General features: G+C 40.1%; 1 protein-coding gene across 4 annotated transcripts in view; it reads left to right on the top strand.

The window, feature by feature from the left end:
• The window catches only part of MNAT1 (MNAT1 component of CDK activating kinase), a 117,653-nt gene that overhangs the window by 10,644 nt on the left and 84,603 nt on the right, over positions 1-22,406 (top strand). Inside the window, exons 1-2 of one of the 4 annotated variants that reach the window (XM_023927369.2) lie at positions 18,599-19,060; positions 20,331-20,532. The exons of 2 other annotated variants lie outside the window; for them this stretch is intronic. In XM_023927369.2, the coding sequence (XP_023783137.1) occupies positions 20,465-20,532 (68 nt within the window). In that variant the 5' untranslated portion in view covers positions 18,599-19,060; positions 20,331-20,464. Of the gene's footprint in view, positions 1-18,598; positions 19,061-20,330; positions 20,533-22,406 lie in introns of those variants that run through there. One more of the 4 variants, XM_086895562.1, reaches the window with a different exon arrangement.

Here is a 22,406-nt window from a genome sequence, read left to right as displayed (position 1 = left end):
ATGTAAGCATGACAACTTCTTTAACATTTAAGACAAGATAAGTGGCTCTGCTGAGAGTTAGGAAGTAGTGGGATGGGACAGAGTGAGAGGAAATGTATTTTGTTGGTTTCCTCTTAAGAGGGAGTGTTGAGGTGAAAGTTCCCGAGAATGTTGTGCTCTTCAGTTTTTTATTAGCTCTGAGAAGTGTGGCCAGACTGCCAGACTTTGCCAGGGTGGAAGAGAAGGACTGATGTTCCTAGACAGCAAAAGGCAAGGGAGTGGTTTGGCCAATGTTGACACCTTCAGGCTGCTGAGCCAGAATGGGAAGTGTTGGGTCTAACTGGGCAGGAAAGTCTGGCACTGGGATTAGATGTATTGCAAGAGCTACCCTCAGAGCCAGGGTGAAGGAGGAAGATCTCTGGTCCCAGACAAGTACAGGCAGACAGATGTTTAATTTCTTTGTCTTACTTGCAGGGTGTCATGTGTTTATGTGTAAAAAGAATAAAAAGTTATCTTTGTGGGGATTAGAAGCTGAGCAACCTGTAGGTGTAACTAGTGGCTAGGTAATTTTTACTGTGAGTATATGAATAGCCTTGTGTAAACAGAAGAGTCCAGAGTGTTCTGGGAGTAGTGTCTGTAGGCTTTAACAGACTGGAAAAATAGTCCTTACACACCCTGGACAGCAACAGGAAAGACTGTTGGTGGCAATTGTGTAGTTTGATGTGCTGTGAACTAGAAATGGGAGGCCACCTTTTAATCCCCAAGATCCCTTGTTTTAGGAAAAGAATGAAAAGTTACCTTTAGTTTTGGGATATGGTTGTGTTCTGTAAAGGGAGAGAGCGAGGTTAACAAGACTGAGGGCAATGCCAGGGTGATGGGATGTTGCTAAACATCGTCAGCTGAGCAGGCTTGGAGGAATTCAGGAGCTGGGGAGATACTTCTCTGCTGAGCTTAGTCTAGAAGTGCTGCATTTCCTTCAACTTTTTAACTTCTACTCTTGCAACAAAATTTTGCTAAACAAACCCTTGATTTCTATTCTGTCTGCCTGGATTTGGGGAAAACACAGTACAGGAGGTGTGTGCAGAATCAGCTGCCTTCACATGGGCAGGATCTCAGTGATGTGTGAGTGAAGCAGCCCCTAAGAGATTTGTTTCTTGGGATGAAGTTAGGGAGCTCAGATTGCATGGGGTCTGTGGGTGAACCTTTGCTGACAGATTTTGGGAGGGAACCTGTTCTTCTGGAGGGAAGGTGTGACTGGGAAACACCTCGTGGCTCTGGGGAAACTGAAATGCTGAGGTGGTTGAAAGGGGAGGCTGACTCCCAGTCTGACTGTATGGCAGTAAAGGAAGCTGCAAAGATCACAAGGGAGACTTGCTTGAAGAAAGGGACATGACTACATGAGAAGTTGGGAGAAGGAGTGATGAGCATAGGAAGATGTGAAGTTCTTGGAGGATGAAGGCAAGGGAATGTCAGAGATGAGGATTGTGAGTGTGTGTGCTTTAACATTGTGGTGAAAGGCTGTAGGTGTCTAAATGGAAATTAGCCAAGCCTGGATACAAAAGTGTTGGCCAGGAGAAGAAGGAAAGGTGCTGAGGGGCACTCAGATCCTGTGTTCCCTCAATGGGCTGGAGCAGCACCCGAGTGTTGGAGCTGGGTGGAGTTGGCCAAGTTCCTGGAGTACAATGTTTTGTAGGGGCTCTGCTGTGCCCATGGGATGCCCCTGTGGAAGTGCAGGCTCTGTGTAATTCCTCTTGCCCTCCCTGGGAGCTGGGCTTTGAGCAGAGGAAATCCTACAGGGCGCTAATGCTAATCGCTCTCAAATCAGGAATGTGAAATTTGGGCATGCTTCAAGCATTAATTATAGTGGCTTAATTTCCTTATCTGGTAATGTGGGGATAATGCTACCTCATGGTGGTTTTGAGAAGGTCAGTTATTTAATGCTGACTGTGCATGCCAAAGAAAACTGGAGAGGGGGAGAAAAACAGTAAACGTGTCGAAGCATGATTTGAGCAGGGCAGAATAAACAAAGTCTGAGGATAAACTGGCATTGCCTGTGTGTGTTAGCTGAGTGTTGCCTATCCAAAAGGCTGAAAGAGGTGGGATCCTAACAAACTGGAAAGAGCAATCCCTCATCCTGGTGCCTGGCAGGTAATGCACATTAACTGTAAGGGAAACACGTAATGCCCAGGCCATATATCATATGCATATATCATATGCAGGTTGTTACAGGAATAACATGACATTGAGGCCTCTACCCCATGGCCTGGCTTAGTTGACATAAGGTAATGGATTTTGAGGGGAGGAGCTGAGTAGCAGCCTGATTGCATAAGCCTTTTTTCCAAAGGAAACTGGCTAGCACAATGTGGAGATATAATAAATTTATATTGTGGTGCACGACCACAAGAGGGATCAGACTGCTTGAATTTTCACTTTTGTGTTTTTGATTCTGCCTTCTTTCATGTAGCCTGTGTTACATGTGGAGATTTTAATTGTCTGACTTGCCAGTGATAATATGAGAAATGTGGCTGGGTAGTGGGCTTGGCTATAGTTTGCTTTCTGTCACAGGTTTGTTTCTTGGCTTCAGTCTCTGCAGTAAGAACACATTAGTGCATGACTTTGATAAATAGATTTACATTTCTGCTTGCACAAGAAGTTATCTCTTACTTTTTGCTAGGTAAAACTTCATTTCCAATACTCTGTTTATTTAAAATGAATGTTCTAAAATGTGACTGTGCCGTTGAGTGCAGATGAAATACAGAGCCTGTATTTTATATGGGCTTGATCATGCAAACCTGATCTTGCTCTCCTGGTTTCTTTCTTCTGGAGTATCAATTGTACAATTAGCAAACGTATACAAAACAAATGCTGAAAGTGATCATTCTGTGAATACAATGGACCACAGTCACTTTCTCTTACACTTAATTAGTCCAACATTTTGTTTTAAAATCTGTTTGTTTTCTAGGGAGAGTAGAAAAATACAAAATTCCTTGAAGGAGAATTATCCCAACTTCTTTCTACTGTGTCCTTCCTCCACAAATATAGAAGCAGCTCTATCATTGAAAATTTAATGAAGCTTTCATCAATATAATGCTGTGCCTCTGCGTTCTCTGAAATGTATTCATTTTTAATGAGCTTCTAATTCTAATTTCAGGTAACAGGAACAACTGAACATAACCATAAATCTGATTTGTTTATGAACAGTGTGTCCCACGTAATTTGCAATTCCTTAAGTTGTCACTGATGACTTTTGGCTGCTTTTGGTAGTTTGGTAAAACTGTTTTCTTTCAGACCTTTATTTCTTTTTTATAAAAATCAGCCTCAGCAAACAGAAGCAATGACCTTAAAAAAACATGGTGGTTGTCCCTGTCAAATATTGGAATATTTGAATTTCTAAAAAAAAAATTGTTTCATTTATTTATTTATTTTAAATTTCTTGGCAAGTCTGGGGTTAGTTCCTTAGTTAAAAAGTACAATAGTGGGAAAATATTTTGGGTATGTGGGAGAGCTGGCAATACTGCACAAAACATAGTATTGTGGATAATTAATTGCAGAAAATGGTAATAGTTTAGGAATAGCTGTGAAAATACCCTGCTGTGCTCTGGACAGTCTCAAACTGAAGATACCTATGAAGCTTCCAATAACTTTGCACTGCTGGAAGAAGCAACCAGGCTACCTTGGCTTTTTCTTACTGGGAGTGAATGATAATGCTGAAAAAATGGTATTTTTACTAAATTTTATGCAATTACTATGAGTACGTAATTACATTTTCAATTAGAATAAGAAAGCATTAACACTGAAACATTGTTTTGGTCATGTGAAAATACTTTATTGTTCTATCTGCATTATTTAATTTATGGTCCTTTTATTGCTTCTCATAATCATAATTGACATTTATCCATAAATATTTAATTTGTGTTTTGGATGTTAATTGCGGAAAAAGGCCACATATAATGTGATGCCACTGAGTAGAGAAACAAAATTTAATAACCAGAAACATTTTCTACTACACATAGTATTGCCTTTGTAATAATACAAAGAGTAACTTAGAAAGAGGGGATGGGTATAAGAATACCATTATTGGCAATGTGCAATTTTTTTGTTTCATCTATTAAATTCCTTGAAAAGAAATCTTAGTTGAGTACCAGGAGGAAGCTGTACTTGCATGGCACATGTTTGTATCCTGGTTTCTTTTGACAGTTCTTATTTTCTTGCATTGATTTGCTTGGAACATTACACCAGCAGGATGTTTTTCTGTATGTATTTTTAATCCAACTTTTAAAGCACTTTTTAGCAGCTTTGCCAATGAAAACAATATGCTGAGCATGTTATGGATGTCCTGAACTGTTTCAGGTGTGTGAACATGTCCTACATTTTTATTCCACCTTCAGTGAGACTTGGAACTTGTTGACCTTGGTGGTCTTTCCTCGGTGCAGACCAAGAGAAGGTGTTGGGCTGGCGTTTCCTGGGAGGTGCAGCTCTGGAGCAGTTCCTTGGCACTGCCAGCGTTGGCACAGGCTTGGGGGCAGTCCCTGAGAGCACAGCCAGGAATGGGGCAGGGATGATGCCATTCCTGCCCTCAGCCAGCTCTGCCCTGCTGCCACGGGAGCCTCAGCCCAGGGGAAGGAAGGGGAAGGAAGCTGTGGGAAATGCAGCACAGCCTGCGGTGCCTGTGGTGTGCTGGGTTGTAATCCCTGCTCTGGATTGTTCTCTAGTACATGGCCCTGCAAGAACACTTCTTTTTTACCTTTTGAATGCTTTCCTAAATGATTTTCAAGGCTTTCAAAGACTCCTTCCTTACAAAATCAGATCTGGTGTGGGCAATTAAATCTGACATGTCCTGAAGTCGGAAAGTAAATGTTTGCTGTGCTGGTCTGTTCTGGAGACTTCACTGGGCAGTGCCAGCTCTGTATCAGTGATAGACACTTCCACTGTGGACTGATACCCATATTTACTGAATTTATGATGGCTAATTACAAAAAAATCAATTTTCTACTTTGAATTCCAATTTCCTAGTCATTTGGAACGCAGAACAGTACAACAGAGGAGTGGATGAAGGAACTGTGTTAACAAGGCTGTTGTTTCAAAAGACTGGCTCAGTTTATCAGGTGCTTGAGTGTCAGTGTAGCCTCACTCATGCAAGCAGCCCATAGAAATAATAAAAATCTGCATGTGATGATTACTTTTAGGATCAAATCCCTACTATTTATTTTCACTTCTAAATAATGTACATCAGTTTTTCTGACAGTTGTTTTTCTTTTAAGTAGTTTACTTAACACAGACACACAGTTTATTTAAGATATGTTGATAGCACCAGACTTGGAGTTTGTCCTAATACAGTCACATCTCATATTTGGTTAGGACTATTTACAGTAGAAGCTGAAGGTCAGTGAGATGAGGGAGAGGTGTAGGTTTGTGTCATCTTTCCCTTTAAATATGATCAGTTCAAAGGTCTTAAATGGCTGGCTCTCATCTTCTTCTGAGTGATACCAGACCTTTTGCTTGCCAGTCTTTTGTTTGACTAGATCAGCTTTTGACTAGGGATTGTAGTAAATACACCAGTCCAACTTCATTTCATTATGAGAGTGTTTTTATTTTGTTTTTTTTTTTGCAAGTTTGAAGCAACTACATTAATAAAATTCTGTTTATTTTTTTCCCTAATATCTGCAGAATTTTTTTCCAGGTTCTTTAAGGATAATTCCATTATTGTTACCTGGAATCTGTTGAGGAATATATAGATAGTGCATAAAAGCTACATTCCAAGATTTATTTTAGAGTTTAGTACCCAGAAGTTAGAAAATTTCAAAATAAGGACTCGGGCTTAGTGTGGTTCCTCTGTATATATGGTAGGGTTCTATTATTGACACAGAATGGTATTTTTAATCTTTCAGGATGTGTTTTATGCTATAATCACTATATTTTAATCCATTACTTTTTGGACAAATCAAGCATATGCAATGAATAAGAGGATTATTGATTTCTTCCTTTTGTTTAGCATTCTTGATATAAAACTTTTTATGCCTATGTATTTCTCCTGTGATATTAAAAAAGTGCTGCCTCATCTTACTCATGAGAAAAATCATAATGGTTTTATGGGGTCTCTACATTTTTAAATATGCTCAAAGGGGAATGCAGAACTTCTTTTCCATCAACACTTCATCTTCAAATACACATCCTGCTTCCCCAGCAAACAAAACCAGCCTTTTGAAAGCCTCCTAATGTAAAGTGTTAAACTTAGAATGTGCCAATCCCATGAGTAGCTGCTGGGTATTGCAGAAAAGGGTATTTGCATTAGTTAAGGAAATTATACTTTAGCTTCTCTTTGCAGTGTAGTTTTGGAATTTTTACAAGTTTTATTTTATCACAGAGTGTTAAGGAGTTGGAGTGGACCTTAAAGTCATCTACTACCAAATCCCCCTGCCATGTGCAGGGATACTTCTCAAGATCTTAAATTTTGTGTAATGACATTTTCCTTTGCCAGGCATCTGTGGTTGGACCCTTTCCAGTGGTATTATTATTGCTTGGGCCCAAAATGTTATGGCTCTCCCCACACTCTGCTTCCAGCACAAATGAGCTTTGTTGCTGGCCAGGGTGGTGTAAAATATTTTTATGCTTTGGACATGATCAGACATCACTGGTGATGCCTTTTGTGTATAAAGACAACAGGAAGAGAAGTGGTGTGGTTAAGAAAACAACTAAAAATTACCAGCTGCAGGTGTGTGTTGACTTCCACTTGAGCCTCCCTGGTTACTTCAGCTAATTAAAATCCAGGTGTTCCCTGTGTCACATGCCTGTCCCATCCTTGTGTTCCAACCCTTTTTTTGGCACTGAATGGTGAATCAGTTCAGGAAGGTGATTCCTTTTAGGGTTTTAGACTAGTTATCATCTGAATTAGCTTCTTGTACTGCTCCTGGGCATGTGTGGTGTTGTGAAGGTTGCAGTGCAGATCTGAAATAGGATAAGCTACTGTAGGACTAGACTTGACCTTGCACTTGTAGTAGTCATATTTGATACCAGCAAAAATAAATATATAAATCTGTATGAGGTACCTGCATGTGTCTTTGTTGATAAGTTCAGTGCTGTGCTGGCAGAGTGCTGTCCTGGTAACATTCCTGCAGCCTAAAGTGCCCGTGTGGGTGTGTGTCAGCCATGCAGAAAAAGCTTTGATCTCAAATGATCCCACACAATTTCCCCAGTACCTGCTGTGGGAGTTAAAATGTTTGTTTTAGTTGACAACCTGAGCTTGCAGAGGCTCCGTTTGTCTTTTGCTCAAACACGGTATAGCTTGGATTTGGATTTCACTTAAACAAATGGCAAGGAACTGCCTCTTCATGTTATTTAAAGTTTGCTCCTGAAAATAAAAGGATTGCTTGTGGATTACTGAAAGTGTTGCAATTGGAAAAGAGCTGTGTTGGGGAGGAGACAACTTTCTTCTTGAAGTGGGGGAAGAGTTTTCCTATCTCTTCTCCTTTAGATCTTTTCATGGTCCTTTCTGAACTTGTGCAGGGATTTGGTTCACAGTGGGCTTGTAACATTGTCACCAGGTGAATGAAGAGCTGGTGTGAGAGATTACTCAGGGGGGTGCACAATGTGGTCCTTCATAAGAATGGTGGGTTTTGTTTGGCCTATTTTTCTTCTCTACATAAATGAAAGTGAAGGTTATACAAAGCAAAATCACTTTGGAAGAAAATAGGAGTGACAGTGGAGCAAATTTAATATTTGCTGTGTTATGGCTGTTCTCACCAAGCTGCTTTTTCTCTTTTCGCTCTCTTTTTTTTTTTTTTTTTTTTTTAACATTGTTTACATTGGTAGTAGCCAGAAGACTTTTCATGAGTCCCAGCTCACAGTTCTCTGAAAGGAAGGGAAAAATGCCCGAATGAGTTGTAGTCTAAAAGGTAAACAGAATTGGTCAGGGAAGGTGAAGATATAGTAGGAACAAGAAACAATTTCCTTCTGAGTTAGCTGATACATTGTCTCATGCTAAAGTACTTACCCAGTTTAATGCATGAGTTTTCAGTGGAGCTCCAGGATGGGAAATAACATCGGAGATAAAACTCAGTGGAGCATAGATTTAAATATTCGTGTCTCCTTATCTCTCTGCTGTTTTTTTTTCACCCTCCCCGGGGAACAGAGGAGGCAGTCTGGTGTCAGGGCGTGTTTGTACAGTATCAGAGAGCTCACATGTATGCAAGTCATCTTTGTCCCCATCTTTCTTGTCCCCTGGCTTGGAAAGCCCTCCCACAACTTCTGTCTGCACTGGTGTGTGCAGGGGGAGAGAAGGGCAGGAAAAGTCATGCTCCCATCAGCGTCATGAAAGTACTTTGTGTCCCCAGGAGTGTTAAACTTGGGGTCTTTTCAAAGCGGAATAGATGCTGTACAGGTGAGTCAGCCTTTTGTGCTAAGGGCCAGGTGCTTGACTTATTTTCAAGCTGGCATGCTAGGACACACTGGCATTCATCACATTTGTAAACACTCCTCAGAACTGAGGAAGGCTTTTGTCTTGTAACCGGTTTTCCTTAATGCTCTGGGAGTGACTGGCTTGACGCAGTTTTCCCCAGGTGGCATCAGCAGCCTGTGAAACACAGAGGAAGCATTTCTGCTCTGTGACCTTTGCAGCAAGGTGATCTTCAGGGAGGCCAAGCAGAAGTGAGTGTCTGCACTTTTGGTACTTTGCCCAAATATGTACACTTTTGACTCCAGAACAGGGAGTGAAAGGCTCCATGTCTTGGACCAGCCCTTGGGCAATGCAGTTCTTGCCCTCGCTTTTCTGCTGCATGTGACTTTGATGGTTGACAAGTTAATCCTGCAGAGCAGGAAGGGGAAACCTTTTGGTTTTAGCAGTGGAAAGATTGTTGAAGGTATTGGGAGTGGAACAGAGCAGGTTGTGGTCTGTTGTGCTGAGTTTTATGTCAAGTTTAGGCTCTCCCTTTCCTGAATGAGTGTTCACATTTCCTTTTACTAATCTAAATATAAGTAGCCTAATGTTAGTCTAAAAGCTAATAATTAGTTTTTATAGCATTTGTTTTTGAGCAAAGACTGGAGAGTATTTGTCTGTAGCAAAGAGCAAGTGAAAAGTAGCTCCTGGTGAGTTTTCTAAAATATGTGGTGTAAGGATGTCCTCAGTGCTGGGGCTGCTTGCAGAGGGGGATGTTGGGCTGTCCTGGACCCATGCAGTGTTGCTAGGGAAAGCAAAAACTCCAGTTATATGGGATTTATCCAGTGCATGTAATAAGTGTTTTCTCAAGTGTCTGTATTCTGTTTTTTTTTTTCTTTTCTTCTTTCTGTGTAGTGGGTTTTTTGTTTGCTTTCAGTAGGTCAATCTTTAGGGGCCTGGTCTTGCAAACCGCAATGAACAGGCTTTTTGTTTACTGGTGATACCTGTGAGACTGTTCAAATAAGTATATGGAGCTGAATCCATGACCTCCTTGAAACCTACCAAATACTGAGGGCTTGTTTCCCCTTCTTCCTTGAGACCTCAATTCCCAGAGCGTCTTGAAGCCCGTTCACCTCTCCCAGTAGTCACTGACTGAAGGATTAGGCCATTTCATAGTAAAAAAGACCTGAACATATTCACATTTTGACATATTGCGTGTGAGAATGTACCAGCTGCGAGCTGTTGTTCAGCCACGCATTTTCAGCTTATCGATGATGAAGTCTTGAGTGTTAACATGCCTGTTAAATGGGTATTTTGGGCTTGTGAAAAGTGGCTTAATTGTATATTATCAAAACCAAAGAACCTCGTATGGCCTGGCCATTTAATAGACTGTTTAGCCTCACTTGGATCAGGTTTTGATAGAAGCTGCTGAGCAGAAATCACATGGGTTTGTCTTCCACTGTTCACTGCTGTGTAGGTGGGGTAAGAGGCAGGTGCTGGTGCCAGTTTGAACTGTCAGACTTTGTGCCCAGAGTGACAATTGCTGACTCGCTGGCAGAACCTAAACATACATTATCTTATTAGTGCATTCCCATCTTTATGCAATTAAACCGTATTATGTTTAAGCTGCCTCCACTGTGCACGTTCCCACAGTTTTAACAGTTTATTATTTAAAGCCTGTGAGAATTTGACTGAGATTTAATTCCACCTGTATGGCCTGGGCAGCAGTGGAGTGTGATTGTATCTGTGTGGTTTAAGTGCAGCTGCCCTGAGAAGTGAGAGTGCTCCAGTCAGTATCTCAAGGTCTCCAGCAACCAGATAAGAGGGAATGACCAGCAGGAAATACTCTTTTGTGGAGGAGAGTCTTTGTTCCATGAGAACACTTTCAGATAAAAGGTGAAAACTGATCATCTTGGCATTCCCTTGCCTTAAAATTACTTAAGGGCTGGTCAGCAAGGAAGTTTCAGTGTTTAATAATACTGATTTCTGCAGAAACCCCAGTATTTCACACATCTCAGTTCTATCGCTTGATAGAACTTACAGGCTTGTCAGTTGTGGAAGCTGTAATATATATTGCTGTGAAGGTGATATTTTGGGGTGGAGTATTTTTTTTGAGTAAGCATCTATGTCTTAAAACCCTCTGAGTCATGTATTCTATTTTTTAATACAAAATGGTTTTGAAGGCTCAGCATGTTGTAGTGGTTGAGATATGACACTAAGAATAAAGAGCCATTGGAATGCCTCCTGAAAGGAGGGGAAAGAATATTATATCCCTAGGATCTCTGTATTAATTTACACATTTACTTATTTCTAATGATCTGGGCAACACTTGTTTGCCAGCTAATTAATGTATGTTAATGGTCCAGTTTTGGGGCTGACATCCCCAAAGCTGCCCCAGTTAACTGAAAGCTGGTGTTGGTGGCAGGGCAGCAGGTTCTGCTTCACCTGTACAGACAGGGCAGTTCTTTCTCTGTTGGGTTCAGTTATGGGAATGTGACCTGATTTGTTTCATTTCTGTGACCAACTGTAGCATGTTTTTTCACCAGGGAATTTTGTTAAACTGGTTAACTTTGTGCATTGGATTCAGGTTGTGCTGCAGTGGGTGTCACCAAACTCGTTTTACAGGGTTTTCCAAGGAAAACACCCAGTATGGTGTTTTCTGCCCTGGGTAGGCTGTAAATGGCTTTTTCAGTTGAGCTGTAGTTGCTTTTCAGATACCTGAGTTGCACAATGGCACTGTGACTCATGAACTACAGCCTGTGTCCATAACAGGATTCTTTTGAGGCTTTAATTGTTGTGTGCAATAGCCAGGGTGCAATCTTCATTATCTACAAGTAATCCATCTTTTCCTTGTCTTTGGATCCCTTGTGTTTAATTTTTAGTAGTAAACTTGGCTTATGTGCTTTGTGAGAGTAGGGAAGGTGATCACTGTTCTGTAACATCCTAATGTTTCTTGGAGAAAATACTGGTAAACTATGGCATGCCTTACACATTTCTCCAAAATGTTGCATGTGGTTTTAGGGAGTGGAAGCAGCATGAATTGACCTTTAAAAGTTAAGGAAGTAGCTGAAGTTCACAAGAATCCGAGAGCTTTAGAGGAATTAACCAAAATGTGTTATAAATAGCAGGAATGTAAAATAACATCATAAAATGATGAGAGTAGATTCTCAGTGTGGTGTCTCCTTAGTGATTCATTTTTTGGGTGGAGAGAATTAAATATTTTGTACATGTGCAGCTTGCTTTGGTAAAGAAAGTTAGAGGTGATCAGTGTTATGTGTGCACCCCAAAATGTCAGGAATTGGAGTGGTCATTGCATTCTGAAAAACTCATCCTTTGCTTTATTTTGTCTTCAAAATATAGTTATCTTCACTGGATCTCCCAACTATTGGTCATCATGGGTTTTGCTAGTGGCTATTGCTTTCTGAAAGGATTTTTAGAATCAAAAAAATCATGTAAAATAGATGTGTTAGGTTTTAATTTTTATTTTATTTTGTGAAAAAATCCTTTTCATTATTGTGTAGAAGCTTACAATTTGATTGAGACTAGGAGCATATAAAAAGCATAAAATCCTGTATTTCAAACTTCTTAGAGTTGTGTGCTCAGGGGTGTTTTCCCTTGATTTGTTCTGATTTGACTGCTTTAGTGCCATTAGATAATACCAAGCGTTTATTGTGTGTGATTTATATGGATGGGGAAAATACTATACCTATACAAATACTATATTCCTGTCTAACCAGGAACAATGTTCTTTGCACGTGGCCTTTAATACAGTTGTGAGCCTAAATAAATGCTGCTTTTGGATATGTGTACAAATCCTGTATAATTATGGAGCAGTGTGGTTTATTATGAGAGAACCTGCAGCATTGTGCTCCTCAGCTGATGTTTGGATAAAACAGATCAGCTCAGATATTGTCTGAAACTGATCATCTGAATCTTGGGCCAGTTTTCCTTTTCCTTACTTAGTTTCAAGGGCTCTTCACTTAATCAAGGGGAGCAGTGGGCTCTGGTGGCACAAAGCATGTGGATAATGGTGGGGTTTGGTTGTCAGTGTGATATTTGCAGCTGAAGCAGTGAATGGAAATTGAGAACTCTTTTCTTTCCCATTAATATTACACAGAGATGGGAATGAACAAAAATACTCTGCAAAATGAGTTAGACAGGTCCCACATAGGGTAGCAGGTGGGTTTATGCTAAAACAGCCATTCAAAAATACTCTTCTAGTCTATTTCCACAACTAAAAACGAGCCACACACAAAATCCCAACTATCTGTGCTCTGAATTTGCTGTACATGGGAGGAACTTCACATAATGAAGAGCAGATTTGTGGATATTTATCTGACTTCAAATCATTTGACAACAATTTGATCATGATCATCTCACCAGTGTGGGGAGGCAGCTGTGTGTCCTCCTCCCTCTTGTCCCAGCGTCTGCATCCGCTGCTGAGAAACTTCACTGGGGTGTTCTGCTTTGTGTGGTTTGTGGCAGAATGGGTACTGAGAGAAATACTAACAAGAACAGTATGTATTTTGTTAAAACTTTTTTGCTTTTGTCTTTTTGATCCTTTGTTAATGCAAGTTGTATCGTTTCTTGCTCCCTCTGTGCAACTGATTCTCCTGGTTGCTTTCCCTACTAACAAACACTGAAGGAATAAATACGCATCACGAATTTTCATTGTGATAATATTCTTTGAAATGTGCTGCAACTTTGAGAGAACAGCTCGTGTTAAGTCTTTGCAATGGTGAGTAATGTGTTTGCTCACTTTGTCCTTTGTGTTTGATAACCTATGAAACTCCCTCCAACATCACTGGAGTAGGGCTAGGTTTTTATTCGCTACAATTTGTAGGAAATGATTGAGATGCCAGCACAGCTGATGGTCTGACATATTCCCCTTATTTTTAATACCTAAAAGTAGTTGCATTGAATATGACCTTACAATTTAGCTTCAAAGCATTTGCATGACATTCACCAAGTAGTTTAATGCTCTAGAACAGTAGTTGCCATTTATTTTTGAACTTGACAAAAGAGCATTTTTCGCAATGATTAAATTTAAAATGCAAAAATGTGTTCCCTACCATGCTTTAAGTAGGTCAAGATTTCTGCCACCCTTAAAAAGGAAATTGAAATCTGACCTGCTCAGTGGCCAGGATGGGATGGGGGAAGGAGGTTTTGGTGTGTTTTTCCTTTTTCTTTTTTTTTTCCTAATAAGTCAAAATATACTTGTTTTTTTTTTTGAGATTGGTTTCACTGGCCATGTGTTGCATATTGTAGGATATTTCAAGACATCCCTGAAATATTTATCATGCTGTGTCCCACCAAGAATGTAATCGTAAGGTCTCTACTGTTTATGAAGCACAGTCTATATTTTATCTCATGCTGAGAAAAGATGTGATAATGGTTGTTTGGGGATTATGTGAAAATGAAGTGAGGAATGACCCTTAAAAATTGGTAGGAAGTGGGAGATTCCCAAATGAGACCAGGGAGGTGGGGAAACTAAATTGCTACTGTGGAGTTTTTCTAATGAATATCATCTTTGCACTTTTAATGGGGAAAATTAAGGTTGAGAAAGAAGCATTTAAAGAAAGTGCAATAAAAATCTATTGGGCTACAGAAATGAAAGCTAAACCTGTAATTCAGGGAACTTGTGTTTGTCAGTGGTGCAGTTTCAGGGAGTGCAGGCACAGAGTCCCAGAAGGTGCCTGTGATGCTAAAGATAATCAGTGGATCAAAAGTGCTGGGAAATGATCTGATGTAAATGAGCTTCAGGCACAAGGTAGTGCAGGCACTCCAAAATAAGAGACCCATTGCAACAATAAATGCTTTACTTGGTTTTGGGTTCATTCTTTACATCTCCTTTAACTTTCTTTCTTTAGGTTAAAAAAGAAAGTAGATTTGCCAAAACATTTCTTTTTAAAACATACTTGCCTAGGCTTATTTCTTGAAGGATTAAGTCTGAATTTGGATGAAAGATAGCAATAAAGTGTTACTGAGTTGCATCTTTTGTTTTTCTGTGGCTTAATGTTCGGAATAATGTGGGCTCTGCTCTGTGAGATATTAAAGGAGTTCATAGAGATCATTCTTCCTTCTCTGACGTCCAGATATTCTAATTGCAGTAGTAAAGCCAACAGAGATTTAGCAAGTCATTCTAAATGGTGCTTTAGTGCAGGGAATAAATAATGTCCTAATCAGTTGCAATTTTAGTGAGGAATTGTGATATGGTGTAAAATTATGAACATTAGTCAAGAAAACTCATGTGATCTCAGCAGCTGGAGTACTACTGACTCCTTAGTATTCAAAGGTACTGGTGCTTTTGGTGTATCTCACTGAAAAGGCAGCAGCCTTGAAAAGCATTTAGTTCCCTGAGGCTGTATTGGACTGGAGAGGAGGGAAGGATGATTTGTTGAGTCATGACCATCACCTTTTGCTGCAGAAAGGATTTTTTTACATGCTAGTAGAATATATCTCCATAACAAATTGCGTGTTCTATCTGAAGTAGGACAAGCTGAGGAATCTTACTCCAGTTTCTTCTGGGTGTTGTATTGGCTTTTAAGGACAAGCAGAATGGTGTGATCTTACCTTTTCTCTTTCCACAATGTAAAATAATTGATCCAAGTGAATCAAGTTTGGGTCTCTGATATATATATATGTATTATGGGTTATGCCAGACAAGATAAATTACTTGCTTTCTGATAGAAGAATATTAATCTCTGCTTAATTTGGGAAAACTGCTTTAGACTGACGGCTAAGAGTGCTTACTGTTATGAGCAGAAGGAGCAGATGATTGAATACTGAAAAAAATTTTAAAGGAAGACAAGCATAGCCCAGGTGTTCTAAGATGCACATAGTTTTAGCTTTTCTCTCTCCTTTTTTATTTTATTTCCTTAGCTATTGTTGTTCCAGTGTTTTAGTTGTTAGAGCTCATAACCAGGATGGTGGATAAGGTTGGAGACATTTTCTTTACCAGATCTGGTTACATATTGAAGACAATCAGGTCATCAAATTCTCCTCTTGTTAACTTAAAAAGCTTTATAAAACTAAATAAAGTTAATTTTTTTTTTAACTACTTTTTTGTCGTATTACTCTGTTGATTCTGATTCCAGACCTCCACTGTTCTGACTGATGAGAAGTACAGTTCCCGCTATGAAGTTTACTCTACTGGCTGGACTCAGTAGCTTTTTTTGCTGTTTTTCCTGAAAAGCCAATCTGCCCAATCTTGTGGTTACCTAGTTGTCCTTTCGTGCATTTATAGGATGAGCTCATCTGTTTTGAGTGTGATTGACCAGAACCACCCTGGTCACTTCAGGTTAAAGCTCACATCCTGCTGGTGACTCTTTCAAACACCAGCAGCTCTTCTGCTGCTACCTTGGGTTCTGTGTGCCTTCTCCTGGCTGCACCACAGGGACCACGAGGGGATTTTAATTGGTGTAGGCCTGTCACTTTCTCTACTTGATGCTCTTTAAGTGATGAGCTCCCAGTGACTCTGTGACTTGTTTCAAATGTATGAATTTTTTTCGGTTGCATTGACTTCTGTTTCTTTTGTGGAAGGACTTGGCTGTAAAGTAATCTTGTGTGCTTTGTGTAAAATATTCTGAAATAATTTGTCATGGTCTTTTGGCTGTCTTATTTTTAGCAATTCTGAAAAATAGTATTTACCCTCTGTCTGCTACCCTCCATGTTATTGCATTGCTTGTGTTTTAACTGTTCATTGACTCATCTCTTCAGAGGTGTGTTGATCAAGCAACTTGTAGGGTACCCTGAAATAATGGAAGACACTTTTTGGGTCTTTTCTCTCCTTATACTTTTGGCCTGGGATCTTAGTCCTTCAAACTGTAACCTGAATATGTGGTGCACCCAGTGGGGGAGAGTTTATCTGGCTGAAAACAACCCAAAAATAACTGTGTGGCTGCACAAATGTTATCCTGGCCTGTGGGAGAGGGCAGCAGGGGAAGGACAGTGCACAGCAGTGCAGGTTACAGCAGCTTCTCTGGCTGACTTAACATCTAGGGATACACTTCTGGTGTTCCCAAGCGGAATATATAAACTCAGGGTGGTTGGGACTTCTGCTGCTTATCAGAATGGCAGATGATGTCTTGACCTATGAGTTTGGCCATTCATTTGTAATTAAATAAAAAATAAACAGTTGATTTTATTGTATCATAAACTAAGATTTATGCAGGAGCTCCCACTTGGTCATGGCAACTTGTTCTTTCAGTCATTTCAAACCAAGCAAGTTTAGTGGTAGGGTGGACATCACTTTGTTACACTTCGTGTTTTGAGCACTGTTAGGGGTTTCAGAGCTATCCAGGACATGGGTGATGCAATTATTGCTCCACCAGGCTGTTTTTTCAGTTGTTTTTAATGGTGTGTACATACACCCACACTGTCTCTGTGTTTGAATAACTTGAGGAAACTGGACTGTGTACTTTTCATGCTTCGAGTCAAACACAAGTCTGTGTTCTTGGCAGGAATTTGGCTTGGTTCCTCCCAATAGCCGGGAGAGATGAGCCAACATTCGTAGATCACTCAACAGTATCTTTGCAAAAGATGGGTCAAGATTTTGATTTTGAGAGACTTTTAAAGCCTTGCAAGTTTCCCCTTGAGACCCCAAACCACTGTTGTATTTTGGAAAACCTTGGTCATATGCCAGGCTATCTGACAGATGTGTCTTATCAATTTTATCTTCTTCCTCTGAGATTAGACATGAAATATGGGCGTGTCTCATGACAAGCCCTCAGTAATGTCATCAGGATATCCCATCATGCCACAAATACCTTTTAACATTTAACCCCCTTTACCATAAAACTGCATTTCCTTGTCTTGTTCCCACATGCTCTTGTTGCGCTGTAAAATCCATTGAAAATATGGGACAGAAGGGAGAAGTCTTGTTTCAGATCAAGTAAAAGATGTGTCTTGACTATTTTTGCACTCCCAAGTGTTTATTTTTTGTTGTCTATGTTTTATGTCTATGTGGTTTCTGGCTTATGTAGGTGTTTGGTGTGATGGAGTAAGTGAATGCTCAGAGTACTGGAGTTAGTAAGAGCTGTCAGCTCTGGGGGCAGCTCAGCCCACACCAGGGTGCAGGACTTTGTCACAAAGTAAGGAATGGATATGGAGGGAGAAGAGAGCAACATATCCCATGTGGAGTCTGATGTGAGATCTCTCACTTGTTAATGTCTTGTGAGACAGTGGGTGACATTGAGCTGGATTGTGTCTAAAAAAGTGCAATTTCAGCAATTTGGACAGACATGGAAAATTTCGTAATTGTGGCTTAAGTTCAGGTGTGCTGTGGGCAGCTGTTGATCCTGATAACTACTTAATTTGATATTTGCTGAGAACTATGAAAACTTGCAAAGTTCTCATTGAAGGAGAATAAAGCATAATAAGAAAGGTTATTGACACAGTTGAATTATTATTTTAGTGCATGTGTTTGCCCAGTAGACCATAATGGATTTGAAGTAGTTGTTCTGGTACACTGAGTAAATTCTGGGTCGGTTTTGGTGTGCCTAGTCATTGTGAAAGCACTTATTTCTCAATGCCACACAGCTGCTCTTGAAGTGTCAAGAATTGGCCTGTCAAGTACTGGCCTGTTGTTTGACCAAATTGGTGGAATGGTGCTGTTAGACATGTTTTTCTGATTGTGTCCTTAATTAACTAGGCAGCACTCAGAACAACTTTTATTTAAATACCCATAGAAATATATTTTCTATACTATTGAGCATTAATAACATAAAAGCTTCTCTAATTTTTTTTTCTCTAGGGAAAAAAGAAATGCTCATCTGTACTGGATAAAAATAATTTAAGTTTTAGCTTGCTGCAAATTCTCTTGTCAGGTCTGAGCCCCTTGAAATGGTTCTCTAGTAGAGATGTTGAAACACAATGGGTGGTGGAAATGTTTGTTTATTATTAATTGACTCAGTATGTCTTTTTTTTTTCCTTTGAAATGCCAGTCAGTCAAGGCTGTTGTTCAGCCACTACCTGGTCTGCTTTATTTCTGGTGCAGCTGAGATGAACTGGTCTGTACAGCAGAGTAGGACATATGAGTACATTTGGAATTTGGAAAATAGGGTTAACAGTGCCTGAATGTCTCCTAAATTTTGTGAGATGTCTGGGCTCATTTAACCTCCTCTTTTCTGCAATACGGAGCAGAACTTGTCTGACAAAACAAAAATGAAACAGAAGTGGTGTGCGTGCATCCTTTTCCCAAAAGATATAAATAGTCTAGAAGGAGGATTGCATTCTCAGCAGCCTGGCAGATGACGCTGAGAATTGACATAACACAGATATAGGCAGAGCACCAGAGTCTCTTTTTGCTTTTGCTTTCTTGCTTAAAGGAAGGGGTTCAGATCAGCTCTCTGGAGTCCTGATACTTTTGAGAAAATATGAAACGTTAGCAAAGCAATCTCCAAGATTTTGTGTCACAGTGTGTGTAACTGGGCTGAAGAGAAGGGAGCTGCAGACAGCTGCAGATAGCTTATCAGCAGTGTTTAAAACCCCAGAATTCTCATCTGCATTGAGCACTTTTCATTGGAATCTGATAGAGTTGTGGTTCCTGCCTGAAAGCTGTGTCCTTTTCCTTGATGAGCTGTAGTCTCTGCATGGCACGTGGGCTGCCTCTGAGTCCTGTTTATTTACCAGTTGAAGACAAGACCCATTGTGTGGGTTTTTTTGGCCAGATAAGGTTTTGAGAGCATTCTGAAGTTGTCTCCTCACAAGGTAAGAAAATCAAAATCCCCATTGGTAGAACTTAACAGAATTTGACAGGAATGAGTGAGAGAGTAATTGGTACCATCTTCTCCCAACTCCCTCTTGTATTTGGCAGTCAGGGAAGAGATGGCCCAAAAAACACAGGCAACAGCTACTGCAAGGATTTGAATAAGGATTTATGGGTTCCTGAAGCTGAGGTGTGAAAAGGAAAAGTCTGATTTTTATCCCTAACTCCCTACTGATCTCTTAAGCTCCTTTATTCTGAGGCTCTCAGAAGTGCTGGGTGTCACTGAAGTCATGTTTCTCTTTCCTCTGCTTTTGGTATCTATCCTGTAACATGAGAAAAAATGGCTTTAGCTGGGTTCTTGTGACTCTCTGGGATCACAGAGATCATGGTTGCTGCAGACTCCAGGAAGAACCTACCTTCTAGACTGTGTCTATGAGTCCATCAGCCCAGAAAACAAAGCTGCAGTGGCCGATTTCAAGTCGTTGATGAGCTCTTGGCTGTGTAGCAGAAACCACTGTGACTTGTTAAATGTACTGAGGGTTGTGAAATAAACAGGTTGGACAGCTGCTCCCCCCAAATTGGGCTGTTCTTGTCTCAGTTCAAGAATCACTGCTTGAGAATATCAAATTGTCTAATCCAAGCCAAGCAAGAAGCCCAGCAATGTTTCTAGAAGCATCTTTGATTTAAAAAAACTAGATGTCATTCTGTAAGCTTTCTCATGTGTGTGTTTTGTTTTTTAATATTCTGTCCCCATAAATCAAGTCATTCCACTTCTGTAAGTAAATTTCCCTCTGACATCAAAATTGAGGAACAAGTGAAAACACATAATTTTTGCTGATTGTTTCCACTTCTCTTGTTTGAGGTTCAAGTCTTGGTTATATATTGAAAACTCTATTATTATTTTTTAATTGAAACTGTTTCTTCCATAGTAGAGAGGATAATTTGTTTTGTTACTTTAAATAACAGAAACATCTTGGTTACAAAAGCTGAAGGAAGAGGGGTTTATAAAATTTAAGTATTTGATACTGTTTAATGAGTGTATCAACTAAAAATAGACATTGTAAAGACTGGTAGTAACTCATTCTGTAATTCTCCTAGTCAACAGCAAAAGCCATAAAGATTTTTTTTACTGAAATGATTAATGGCTGCATATCTAAGGTCCTGCAAATTTTTGTAAAGCTCAGCAGAATCTGAAATTTTGAGAGAATATATTGTGTTCCTGCTTGTGAAAATAGCTGTTCCTTTAATCTGTTTTGTTTGCTCCCTTGCCAGCCAAGCTAAAAAAGTGAGCAGCACCATCAAGCTGTGCTCATGTAGTGAGCCATTTTCATCCTTCAGTGTCCCAGAGGGTTGGTTCCTTATCTGCCATCATCCCTGCATGAAGTGAATGTGTGCATGTGTGAGGAATGCAGGATTGGGCACAAATCTTGTACCCTTTGAAGACAGTCTGTCCAAAACAAACACTTAGTTCCCAGTAAGTATAATTTAGTTGATAAATATCTTAACAGCTTTCTGGGGAGGAACCTCTGCTTGTTTTCTGCAATGTACCAAAAGCATTTTTAGTACAATCCAGAAGTCCTTGAACATGAGGGCCTGTAGTGCTGTTTGTGCAGTGATGCCAAACCATGTAGATGCCTTATTGTTTGCTGCCCCCAAAAATGTGGTGTTCTAGACTGCTCAGAGACTGGGCCTTTTGTTTAGCATTTCATGGGAATGAAAAAGAAGAACAACAGATAAAAGCACTGTCCATGAAATGAAAATGAGTATTCTAATATTTATTGGTATCAAAGACCAGGAGACTATTGTTCCTGGTTGACATTACTGATAGTTGTCCCTGTTGTATGTCCTTGGGCATTTTCTGTTAACAACTTCATCCTGATTACATGTTCTCAAGACACAAACTCAAATCCAAAAGGAAATGAAATGTTTTAGTGGGTGTGTGAAGTAGAATACAGATTACAGAGGCTGTGCAACCTTGGTGTGAGGAGAAGCAGCAACATCACTCCCTGTTTGTTTAGATCTCATGTGGAGCTGTTGTCTTCAGACAAACTCAGTATTTAACAAAGGTATGGATGTGATTTTTTAAAACAGGAATATTTTGTCATCATTAGTTTATGTGTGTAGCATATCTGCATACATAATACTCATGCAAATGAAAAATTGCCTATTTAAGGCTTCTAATTTAAGAAAACACAGGGCCATCTGTTTTGGCCCAGATTTGAAGGTGAGTTTAACAAGTGCCTTGGTGCTTTGCTCATTTGGAGAAAGCCACCTATAATGTGTTGGCCAATGAAAGATGTACAGAATGGTGTCCTGCTTCCACAGTCACCTGCCCTTACAGTGAGGCTGGTGGGGAGGAGTTGGACTTGGAAAGAAGGTGAAGGATCTCCTGAAAGGATGTGGTGTGTGTGCCATGGGGAGTTCACTAATACCAGCTGATACCAGTGGTGTTGGGGTGCCCCTCTGTGCTATTGAATGGGTGGAGTACCTTTGGTGAAATCACAGAAATTGCTACATATCTTTAATAACTAACTAACTAAATAATCCATGTGAAAAAAATAATGCATATTTAAATTTTACAGTGCAAGATAATTTTTTCTCAAGTCGCATTTTGAAATCTTTATTTCAAGATGTGAAAGAATTAATTAAATCCATCTTTATAACAATCTGCCTTCTGGTGATGACACACGCTCTGACATTAGCGGTTTGCAGCAAAACCAGGAGGAATTCCTTTGAGCAGGGTTTGGGAAATGGCTTTTTTCCCTTCCTGAAGAATCAGATGGAAATGTGTGACTGAACATTGCCATTGGTGGAGGAGTGGCTGCTGTTTGTGGGGGCAGATCTGTTTGGAGGGAAGCTCGGGATCTGTGTATATTAAATCTGTCTGGGGATGGGAGAGGAGGCAGGGTATGGACAGAGTCCAGCTCTGCCCTTGACTTGTCCCATACAGCAGCCCCCTTTGAATTCAGAAGGAATTATCTCCAAATAAATATAAGGGTGGATGTGCATGAGTGAGTGAGACTGCGATCACCTGATGTGGGATTCCCATAGTGAGGTGTTGACTCATCTTTTTATGTATGGAAAGCTGTTTTGCAGCCTTAGAAACGGTGGTTTCAGTTGGGGAAGGCATTGAAGCACTTGTATGAAGTGCTTTTCCAAGGAGCGATTTTTTCCATGGTCAAGTCATGTGCAAACTTGAAATATCTTTGATTTAAGGAAGGGGGGAGTGAAGTAGTTTCAGGTGCTACTGTCTGTGAATAATATCCTGCACATGGAGCCCCTGTTCTGTTGGTCCTTAGGCAATGCTGTGATAAAAAACCAATGCAAACACCTGCACTTGGATCCACC

Source organism: Cyanistes caeruleus, chromosome 6 (genome assembly GCF_971803275.1).
Source record: "Cyanistes caeruleus chromosome 6, bCyaCae1.hap1.1, whole genome shotgun sequence".
NCBI classification, from domain to species: Eukaryota; Metazoa; Chordata; class Aves; order Passeriformes; family Paridae; genus Cyanistes; species Cyanistes caeruleus.
The sequence above is the reverse complement of the archived record's forward strand: the minus strand, read 5'-3'. Positions and strand labels throughout refer to the sequence as shown.